Consider the following 12,057-nt stretch of genomic DNA (forward strand, 5'->3'; position numbering starts at 1 on the left):
AACAATGTGATACGAGCTAAGAAATAGAGTGATTGATTAGTGGAATCAATTAGGCCCACAATACACAATAGTAAATGACCATAGTAATATAATGTTCAATAAACCCAAAGATCCAAATTTGGGGGGGGGCAAGAACTCATTATTTGACAAAAAAATGCTGGGAAAACAAGAAAGCAGTCTGGCAGAAATTAGACACAGATCAACATCTCACACCGTATACCAAGATAAGCTCAAAAAAGATAAAATCAAAATGTGATTTAGACATAAAGGGTAATATCATAAGCAAATTAGGGGAGCATGGAAGAAATTATCTATCAGATCTCTGGAAAGAGTTTATGACCAAATAAGAGACAGAGAGGATCACAGGAAATAAAATGGATAATTCTGATTACATGAAATTAAAAACTTTTCATACAAACAAAACCAATGTAGCCAAAATTAGAAGGAAAGCAGGACACTGGGGGAAAAATTTTTACAGCAAATTTCTCTGATAAAGGTTTTATTTCTCAAATATATAGAGAACAGAACCAAATTTATAAAAATAAGAACCATTCCCCAATTGATAAATGGTGAAAGGATATGAATAGGTAGTTTTCAAAAGGAAAAAAATCAAAGGTATCAACAGTCACATAAAAATATTCTAAATGATTATTGACTAGAAAAATGCAAATTAAAACAGCTCAAAACTGTTCAAAGCTCACTTCACACCTATCAGATTGGCCAAGATGACAGAAAAGAAAAATAACAAATACAGAATAGGATGCAGAAAAATAGGGATACTAACATATTTCTGGTAGATCTGTGAACTGGTTCAACCATTCTGGAGAACAATCTGGAACTATGCCCAAAAGGCTAGAAAACTGCACATACTCTTTGACCCAGCCATACCACTACTAGGTCTGAATCTCAAAGAGACAAATGAAGAAGGAAAAGGATCCATATGTACAAAAATTTTTATAGCAATATTTATTTAAATTTAAATATTTAGAGAAATGACGAGGGGAGATGGTTTCAGAAAAACCTTAGAAGACTTAAATAACTGAAGCAAAATGAAGTGAGCAGAACCAGGAAAACACTGTACACAGTAATAGCAATACCGTACAATGATAAAATGTGAAAGACTTAGCTATTCTGATCAATACAATGATCTAAGATTAATTCCAAAGGACTGATAAAAAAAAAAACCCAAAAAAACCACTTTCCACCTCCAGAAAGAGAACTGGTCAACAGTGAAGACTGAAGCAGACTGTTTTTCACTTTATTTTTCTTGCTCTTTTTTTCCAACATGATTAATACAGAAATATGTTTTGTATGACTTCAACATACAATGATGGGTACCACACTGCTTGCTTGCTTTTTCAGTGGGTGTGGGAGGAGCTGGAGGGAGGGAGGGAGAGAATTTGGAACTCAAAAAAAAAAAAAAAAGAGTAAAACAATAAAATCAGGATTAGGAAACTATTCAAAAATATAATTAACAAATATCTGTAACCTCTCTCTGCCTACTAAAGGAAGAAACAGAGTAGACTATATATACACAAACTTCTCACTTTAGCTCACTGCTTTAAGTCAAAAGACAAAATCAAAGTATTATTCACACAAGCTACAATCGGAAACATAACATTTGTGTCAGGAGCATTAAGAATCTGTCCACACTTACCTGAGCGTAGCTGTACATGCTGTACAACCCTCTTGCCATTCACATAAGTCTCAGAGCGCTCACAAGGTTCTAAAGTCACAATAACTACAAGAAAGGTAAAATGGAGTAAGGATTACAAACCCATGGCACTGAACACTGGAAGTATTCCTGAACTCAATGAATTCCAAATGCAGAATAAAGAATCTAGCTTTCACTCAAGCCCCTTTAGAATAATATAAAACTATGACCATGTCATTGCTAGACTAAATTCACTGAACAATCTATTGGTATAGAGTATAAAGTAACTCTATACCAATTTAATCTTTGTGACAAGATTAAAGCCAGAAATAGCACCCATTAAAGTTACATAAATTATATAAACTACTGCTAAAATCACAGAATGAACAGGTTGGGATAGAGAAGTTTTTTTTTAATCTCCTTTGGGTAATGAAGAGAAATGAAAAAGAGAATACGGTCTTAAGCATCATCTAAAAATAGTTCCCTCAAGAAAGCAGGAAACAGAAAGGAGGGATGTCCTGAAGAGGAAGAGTCAGGCAAACATCTGAAATCTTGAAGCAACTAAGGACTATTACATTCTGATTGAGGAAGAATGAACAGAGCACAAAAGTACTGATTTTTTTTTTTTAGCTTAGGATAAATGAGGTCTGGAACTTTTTTCCCCTTTTCACATAAAATAAAAATCAAGTCTACTGAGTAAAAGCGTGGATGGAGTTCCTGCAGGCCTCTGTCGATGTCAATTTGCCCTCTGCCTTCTTTTCTATGAAATCATCACTATTCAGGGCCATACTCAGCTGCCTATACAGCGGCTGGCTGGGCAACAGAGCTCCACTTTGTTGAGGCCATTTTCATGCAAAAAAGCTACAGTGGCCCCTGCATTTTTAAGGAAACCAGGGTCCTCCACTATGGATAACACACCATACTGATTCTAAAGAAAATGTTAGGGAAAACTCTACGTGGGGTTTTTCAGAACATAGAATAAAACTGAAATCAAGGATCCTCACCTTCGCCATTCTGATTCCTCTCACTCCGGAAGATGCAGTGCTCTTCTTTAATGTGAGCCCCACTAAGCACTATGTCTTGGCGCCGTTCAGCATCTGCTTGGCCAACCCTGTATCCAAGAGAAAATGTTTCCCAGGAACAACGAGGCACAAGAAACAGGAGAAAACAGACATGTTCATGGTGCATTACCCAGTTTCTAATTAAATACTAAGATCAATATTAAAAACTGCATATTAAAAATTATGTTTTAGAATATCATAAAGATCTAGTATCAAAAAAATTTAAATCAAAGTGACTTGGCATATTAAGGTGACCAGTTTAATGTTTCAAGATGGCAATCAAGACTTTAAGCCTCCTTGGTTAACACTGAAAATGTTTTTAAGAATATTATTACCCAATGTTTTATGGGGGAAAGTACCCATACCAGGAGTTATCATGGAGACTACATTAGCAAAGACCATTTTGTAACTTGAGAAGGGTTAAAAGGACAGTTTCAGACAAACTACTTCAAAAAGAAAAAAAGAGCAATTCACAAAAATGAGTTTTTCAAAGGAGAACATCACTCCAGTTATTAAATCAGCTAGTTTATAAGTAAAGCCTAACTAAAAATAAATAAATAAATAAAAAAACTAAAAAAAAACCTAACTAAAAAAGAAAAACACATTTACCGTGTAATGCCATCTTTGATGTAGTAAAGCAAGCATTCAGACATGAGTGGATCTTCATTGAGGTTAACAAGATGTGGTGTCTGAAAAACATTACAAACATTCTCAGTCCAGAAGAAGATTAAATCATTCCTTAGAGGGCCAGCTGGAGCTAACTAGATCCTACAAGAGACCAATGGTTTATCTCTTCTTTTCCCGTCAGTGTACAAAAGGAACTTTCTTTGCCACCAGAACAAACTGTGGCAGTTCCATAATAAAGCAAAATTTCTCCATGTTACATCTTGTCAACATATTCAAATTAATTTTCTTAAAAATGGAAATTTTAAAAATAATAGCAGAGACTAATTTTAGAGAGGGACAAAGCATAAGAAGCATGAGACAGGATTAAGCTAACTCAGTTACAATTCTTAAAAAGAAAAAGTGAAAATGTCTACAAAATACTACACAAATACAGAATGTAGTGAAAGAAACTCAATCTTCATAGTTACAAAATATGCCCCATTATTTTCCTTTATTCCTCCCTACCTTCTGCTACTTCTCCTCAAGTACATTCTGTGGCTTTGGTTTAGTATAATAATCCAAGTTACAAAGAAAAATCTAAATGAATGATACTTGCTAATATAAGCACATATGTTTATTTAGAAATGCTTTTCACCTATTTCTACAACGTTTCTAAAACTCTTAAAACCAACCTTCTTTGGTGAAAATACCCCACTGGAATCCACAAATAAGTCACATGGTCTTGGGGTAAAAATCTAACCAGGGTAAGGCAGCAAGATATGAAGAACAAAAGAAGAGTTAGAGGGCAGTTAAAGAAATGAAAGCAGGAAAGAGGGTGCAGAGGTTCCCAAAGAAAAACAAAAAGCCACCTCCCCCAAACCAGAAACTAACACTATAATAGGTAAAAAAAAAAAAAAAATTGGAATATTTGGATACAAAACTTTGGAATTACCTCCTAGGAATCATCAGAACTCCTCTGAAAGTCAAGACTACTGTCCATATGTACTATATTTAATAAGTCATTTAACAACAAAGCAGTTCCTTTCATGTTTTACAATCTTATGTGTAGAGAATCTTTTATGAAAAGGTTTTTTTTTAAATCCCGTTCTGAAAACTTCACAGGATCATCCATTAAGGAAATTTCAAGAGCTATATGGACAGCAGTTTTTAAGTCAAAAGATATATACTCAAAGTGACGAAAAGGGAATAGCAACTCAAGAAACTGAAATCAAGCAAATAGCTTCCAAAACTGAGTTTTGATCACTTCTACGGACATCAATCATTTCCTTTTCTCATGAAGTTTATTTAGAAAGTCCAAGTAAAATATGAAGGAAATGCTACGAAATGATAGGATTTCATGTTCGATGCCACTGTCATTTCCAAAAATCAGACAGTACAAAAGATTCCTTATCCGGACCATAGGGAAATCTCTAGGTCCCATGTAGACTTCATCTAAATTTTACCAAGCATTGCCTTGTGCAAGTTTCCCCAAATGTTATAGCTGAATAAACAAAGTCCACTTAAGAAGAAGTTTAAGCTGCTAACACTTGGTAATCTAAATTAATATATCAAAAAGACTTTTTGCCTACCCTTAAAATGTTTCTAAAATTTCTTGAAACCAATCTACTTTAGTAAGTCAACAAGCATTTATTTCTTTAAATTGGAACTTATTTTATTTTCAACGTCAAATTCTCTTTCTCTCCAAATCTGAGGACGCTAGAAAAAAAAAACTAGTCCCAACATGTAAAGTTAGGTAAAACAAATTCCTGCATTAGCCATGTTAAATAAAACACACACACATATACACATGCCTCAATCTGCATTCTGACTCCATCCCCTCTCTGTCAAGAGGTTAGCCACGTGCTTCATCATAAGTCCTATGAAGCTGTGGTTGGTCACTGCATCAATCAGAGTTTCTAAATCTTTCAAGGCTGTTTTGTCTTTACAATATTTCAGCAAGCATTTATTAACTGCTTCCTATGTGTGTGTGGCAGTGTGCCAAGTGCAGATAATAACAAAAAATGGAAAAAAAAAACCACTATCCACGCCCTCAAATAGAAAAGCATTTATTAAATGCCTATTATGTGCCAGGAACTATGCTAAATCCTGGAGATACAGAGAAAGTCAAAAAGCAATTTCAATTCTCAAGAAGTTCATATTTTAATAGGGAGACAATATGCAAAAAAAAAGCATATAAAAGATATACACAATGAAAACGTAGTGTAATCTGTGAGGGAAGGCACTAGCAGATGGGCGTGGGGAATGGGAAGGACCAGGAATGATCTCTGGAAGAAGGTGGGATTTGAGCTTCAGGAAAACCAACAGAGGAAGCTTGAGTGAAGATAAAGAACATCCCAGAAATGAGTGAAAAGGCATGAAGGCAAGAGATGGAGCATCTTGTTCAAGAAACAGCAAGAAGGGAAGCTTCCCTGGATTATAAAATATGTAGAGGAGTACAGCGTTAAGTAGATTCGAATTATAGGAAGGAGTTAATTTGTGAAAGGCTTTAAAAGCCAAAGAGGATTTTATTCTAGAGGTAAAATGGAACCACTGGAATTTACTGAGTAGAGAGATAGAAGTGATATGGTCAGAGCTGCATTTTAGGAAGATCACTTTGGCAGCTGAGTAGAGGATAGACTGGAGTAGGGGAGAAACTTTAGGCAAGGAAAGCAATGAGAAAGCTATTGCAATAGCTTAGGAATGATGTGGTGGAAGCTGCGGTACAAGGGTGGTAGCTGTGTGAGTGGAGAGAAGGGACATATAACTAGAAATGTTGTGAAGATGGAAACAATAAGACTTAGCAAAAGATTGGGTGTATGGAGTAAGGGTGAGAGAAGTTAAGGATAACACTGAGGTAGTGAATATTGGTGACTATGAAGATGATGGTGCCCTTGATAGTAACAAGAATTTGGGAAGAGGTGAGGATTTGGGGGAAAAGAGAATGAGCTCTATTGTGGACATGTTGAATTTTAGATGTCCAAGAGGCAATTGGTGATGCAAGCCTGGAGTTCAAGAGAGGTTAGGGCTGTATATACAGATCTGGGAATTATCTACACAGAAATGATAATTGAGTCCACGTGAGTTCATGAGATCACCAAGTAAGATAGACTAGAGGGAGGAGAAAAGAGGGACCAGAACAGACTTTTCAGGATACTCATGATCACCGAACATAATGTGAATGATGACCCTTCAACAATGGAGATGGAGGAGAGGCCTGATAGGTAGCTAAAAATCCTAGAGGAAGTAGTGTCATGAAAACCAAGAGCTAGTATTCAGAAGAGGGTAACTGACATTGTCAAAAGCTTTGAAGGATGAGGATTGAAAAAAGACATTAGAATTGGCAATTAAGAAATCACTGGTAATATTAGACAGTAGTTTTCAGTTGAATGATGAGTTTGGAAGCCAGTTTGCACAAAGTTTAGAAGAGACTGGGAGGAGAGGAAGTAAAAGAACCTAAGGTAGATGTCTTTCTCAAGGAGTTTAAATGAGAAAGAATTTGAAAGACAAGGGACAATAGATGAAATGACAGGTTTTTTAAGGATGGGGGAGATATGCGTAGAATTGTAGGTAGCAGAGAAGCCAGTAAATAGGAAGAAACTGTAGAATACTGAGAGAAAGAGGCGATGATACAGAGCAATCTGCTAGAGAAAACTGGATGGAATAGGATCATTTGTGCATATAGACAGATTTATCTTGGCAAGAAAGATCACTTCTTTATATAAGAAAGGAATGAAGGAGGATATACAGAGGGGCTCCATCTGAGCCATGTGGAATGAGAAAGAAGGAACTCTCAATTTTTTCAGGTGAGTGTAAAGCAAGGCTCAGTTAAAAAAAAAAAAAAAAACAACAACAACAACAAAAAAAAAACCACCAGAATTAGCCCCTGTAAGTAAGGTGGATTTCTGTTATTCTGTCTTATAGTTCAGTTCCCAGGCTCGATGGCCATAACAATCTCTAGTTTCCAGGTGTTAGATAATATTTCTCAGGCTCATGACTTATAAACATGTCTACCACATTCACATAGCATTATATAATGATAAATAATATAAACATGTGTGTTTAAATTGTAAATATCCACTGCGACTGCATAGTGAGATATAACAATGAGGTAATGTATTCCATCTTTGTCTGTTGCTCTATAAAGCAAGTGGGCACTGGTGAGTGGGGAACCCATTTTGGGATTTGGGTAATGCATAGAGGAATGCATGTGCCTGTCTTGATCAGTCCCCATCAAGTCTTGGGGGGGAATCTGTGTGTTTGCCTCAACCAGCCCCATTGAGGCTTAGTGATGCTAGGAGTCATATTCCTATTCTCACCTGCCCCTGCGAGAAGGATGATTAGGGAATGCTGCAGGCGTTGGTGCTCCCATTATCAGCATCCCTCTTGAGCAGACTAGACTAGAATCAAGTAAGCTTATTTAACCTCTCTGAAGCTATCTTCCTGTCTTTCTGGCTGCCCAGATTAAGAGTGAACCTGTTAGAGGCTGGAGCCTAAAAACTCCAATGCTTCCTGTGTTGTTACTTGTCTTACAGCACCCTCCCCCTAACCCCCCCAAAAAAGTCACATGGCTTTGAGGGGAAAATCTAATCAAAAGATACAGGAAATCAACAATAACAACAATTCCCTATCACCAAAACAGAAATGCTAATGATATAAAATTCGCTCTGCTCTCTCTACAATAATATAAGGAGTCCATCTTTAAACCCCTTTAAGCATGAGGACAATAGGTAAGTAAGTGTCCAAGGCCAATTCTGTCATCTGAACTGAGTGACCAATTAAATAGGCTGTCTTAACCATAAATAGTTTATACAGTGAATCCTCCTGGTCTGTCATTAAACACACATGCATATGTGAACTAAACAGTTAAACAGTAATTTTCAATTTTAACTAGGCTACAACATAATAAGAATTTGTAAAATTTTATAATTGCAAAATAAAAAATCCAACTACAGGCTAAAATAAACATTATATAAAATAGACGTTATAACTATGTTTGCCGCAGGTAGAAAGATAGTTACAAGAATTGTACAAAGGAAAAGCAAAGAAAGGAGGAAATGAGGTGGCGAGGCAGGACCTAAAGGGCTTTAGTATATGGATTGGCAGAGGTAGAATTGACTAGTTTCTATACAGCTAATTGTCTAAAAGAACTTCCCTACACAAACCTGGTCAGCTGAAAATTCTTCCAAAGAATCATCAAATAGGGTTGATGGCCTCTGAGGGAAAAACTACATGAGAGATGAGCTTTAGCTGAAGCAACATGGGAAAAAAAACCTTAGCAGGATGATGACTAAATATAATGGAGTATGAATGTGATTTCAATAGCAGGCATACTGTCTCGTTTGTTATTTATAATTACTAAAGTATGATGCAGAGACACAGCTTGTTCTTGTATTGAAGGCACATCTTAAAATGAAACCAGCAAGATTAAAGTTAAGCCATATAACAAGATGAAAAGGGATTATCTCAAAGACATGAGCTGCTTGAGTGACTAAGGCCAAAGAGAGAACTCAGAAAGTAGAAGATATTTCCATTTGATTAGGACAAATTTTTCCAACCTTTTTCGGTGAAAAGACACCCAGAGTTCCTCCATCTTCCCGAATGGCAACTCCCATTTCAGCTAATAAGGCCTCTCTAGAAAAAGCAAGATAAGCACATCAATGACACACTTTTCATACTTCAATGGAACTGAAACTAACTGAGAAATGTAGTAAGTGAATCAAAATAAGTTTATGGTATGGAGTAAACACTTTAGGTATTTAAAAGCTACACTAACAGGATATAAGTTACAGCATTTCCTACCAAGCTACAAAAGCTTTGAATATAACCTGGCAACAAGTAATTTAAATTTTTTTTTAAATAATTAAAAAATATCACTCAGCTTTATTGATAAAATTATTATAAAGTACATATTCCAAATACATATTTTAAGTTTCTGCATTACAAAAATAATGAGCATATGATATAAACTTACTACACAAAATAGCACTCTGCAAAACCCTAAAATTAAATCCAAGAAAAACATATCTATGATGGTCAAGAGTAGATAAATTAAATCACAATTTTATTTACAAAAATACTCATCAAGAAGTATTTTTGATAGCTATCTCAGTCTGTCACAAACTAAATCTTTTTTTTTTAAGGCAATTGGGGTTAAGTGACTTGCCCAGGGTCACACAGCTAGTAAGTGTCAAGTGTTTGGTCTGAGGCTGGATTTGAACTCAGGTCCTCCTGACTTCAGGGCCGGTGCTCTATCCACTGCGCCACCTAGCTGCCCCTTGTCACAAACTAAATCTTAACTGTGGAGTTTGTTACATTTCCTTAAGTATATTTATTGAGATAAAAACCAAAAGTATTAGGACAAATCTGCCAACTCAGATATTACTTCTTAATCAAAATAAAACAGAAGTCAATTTTAAGAGAAAAAATATCTACTTCATATTAAAAATCTTCACTAAGGCCTCTGGAATAAGGTTTGGTTTGGTTTTGTTTTAAATAAGAAAGAAATAATGTTTATGAAGATATGTTTGAGTAAATATTTTGTTTTTATTCTCAGCAATATGTGAGCCTTTATGCACAAATACATTCTGCTAAAAGAGTAGTATTTCTTTTTTTTGTTTTGTTTTGTTTTGTTTTTAAGAGTAGTATTTCTTCAACAAATAAACAGTTCTATCATCAGAAAATCAATTGGAAGAGAGGTTCATTACCTGGTAATACATTTTTTCAGCCCCAGCAACTCATGAACACTGACCTACTGAGGCAGGGAAGAATTGAGATCTGTGCCAAGGAAGGAATTACCTAAGCTGATGAAACTGCTGAACCTCGGAAGTATGAGTTAAAATATGCTCAATTCATGTATTAAATTAATACATCAGTCGGTACTGTTTTGAAGGGCTTTCAGGAAAGGAAAAAATGTTTTCTGAATATAAACTTATTTAGAAACAAAAAGTACTTCATTATTGCCTATAAGTAGGGTAGGTAAAGAAAAGCGAGGGAAAAAAATTTTGGAAATTAAGTTACCTTTTATTCCCCAACTGATAAATGGTCAAAGCATACGAACAGGCAGTTTTTCAATGAAGAAGTCCTAACTATATATAGTCATACAAAAATGCTTTAAATTATTATCGATGAGAGAAATGCAATTAAAGCAACTGTGAGGTATCATCTTACACCTATCACATTGGCTAAAATGACAAATGTTGGAAGAAATGTGGAAAAATTGGGACACTAATACACTATTGGTGGAATTGTAAACTGATCTAACCATTCTGGAGAGCAATCTGGAATTGTGCCCAAAGAATTATAAAACTATGTATACCCTTTGACCCAACAATATCACCATTAGGTCTGTTTCCCAAGTTGATTGGAAAAAAAGGAAAAGAACTTACATGTTCTGAAATATTTACAGCAGCTCTCTTTGCGGTGGCAAAGAACTGAAAATTGAGGGGATGCCCACCAATCAGGGAATGACTAAATAAGTTAGGTATGTGATTGTGAAGGAAAACTATTGTGCTTTAAGAAACAATGAGCTGGCTGATTTTAGAAAAACATGGTAAGACTCCCAAGAAATAATAAAGGTTGAAATGAGCAGAACCAAGAGAACATTATATACAGCAACAGCAATATTGTTAGAACAATTGTGAACAGCTAAGTTATTTTGGGTATTTCAAATACTCAAATCAACTACATAGGACCTATGAAGGAAGATATTATTCCCCTCCAGAGAAAGAACTTATAAATAGAAAAGTGTGTATATGTATATGTGTGTGCATATGTACACATATATATAAATATAAAATGATTTTACATATACGTACACATCTGTGTCTATTGGTGAACTTCTCTAGTGTGGGGTGGGGAGAGAGGGAGAAAAAAATATAAAAGAGCACAGCAGAGAACAAAAGAAAACTCAGAATGAAGCACAGAAAGGCAGGGTAGCTTTGAAAATGATGTGCAGTATTTATAACATAGTTTTTCAAAAAAGTAAACTGTGAAATGGAGATTCATGGTTCCATATTGAATCCTCTCTTTGTATTGTGCTGTGTAAAGGGAAGTTTTTGTCTTTTTGTATTAAAGTTCAAAATTTAAATTAAAAGAAAAATCAAGTTAATTTATCCCACATGAAAATGATTCTAGAAAAAAAAAGGTAAATGTCAAGAGACATAGGAAAACAGATCTACTTTTAAAATTCCAGCCTCTATCAATATCAATCTATCTTTGCAAATGAAAAAAATTTTACTTTGGTAATCTGCAGTCTTCCATGGATACCTAAAGAGCATTAAAAATTATGCTTACTATGTAACTATAGACTTCATCACAAGTTTGTAATTTTCATTCTGTAGTCTAATCCTACTGGTTACATAGACCAGCTCTTAAGTGCTCCTGGCTTTTTTTCCTAACCTCTCCATCCTGATGGCCTCTGTTTTACGAAGCTTCTCTTCCCATGTCTCATTCAACTCAGCAATGATCTTCTCAGATTCCTGAGGGGAGGAAAATCCACAGCTAAATAAGAAATAATACATGAAAGATAGTCTCCCCACCCAAAGTACTAAGGATTCATACCTGTTAACAAGCCACTAGCATCAATGATTACTTCAAGAGCAACAGTAGAGATGGTTTTTAATGGCAATTGATGAATAAAGGTTTATTTTACATTTCTGATGTCTTTTCATTAAAAAAATTTAACACTTAATAAGAGTTCAATCACTTAAAAAGGTTTGTTAAACCCTTTACTTGTTC

At 35.2% G+C, this 12,057-nt stretch overlaps 1 protein-coding gene across 2 annotated transcripts in view; it reads right to left on the reverse strand.

The window, feature by feature from the left end:
* Window positions 1-12,057, reverse strand: part of KIF1B (kinesin family member 1B) — a 185,258-nt gene that overhangs the window by 95,732 nt on the left and 77,469 nt on the right. For both annotated transcript variants that reach the window (XM_027844030.1, XM_027844032.1), the window contains exons 14-18: window positions 11,719-11,798; window positions 8,877-8,952; window positions 3,325-3,404; window positions 2,659-2,765; window positions 1,658-1,741 (exon numbers count right to left, since the gene is read on the reverse strand). In XM_027844030.1, the coding sequence (XP_027699831.1) occupies window positions 1,658-1,741; window positions 2,659-2,765; window positions 3,325-3,404; window positions 8,877-8,952; window positions 11,719-11,798 (427 nt within the window). The remainder of the gene's footprint in view (window positions 1-1,657; window positions 1,742-2,658; window positions 2,766-3,324; window positions 3,405-8,876; window positions 8,953-11,718; window positions 11,799-12,057) is intronic.

The sequence above is a fragment of the Vombatus ursinus genome, unplaced genomic scaffold (assembly GCF_900497805.2).
Source record: "Vombatus ursinus unplaced genomic scaffold, bare-nosed wombat genome assembly UNPS02014932.1, whole genome shotgun sequence".
Lineage (NCBI taxonomy): Eukaryota > Metazoa > Chordata > Mammalia > Diprotodontia > Vombatidae > Vombatus > Vombatus ursinus.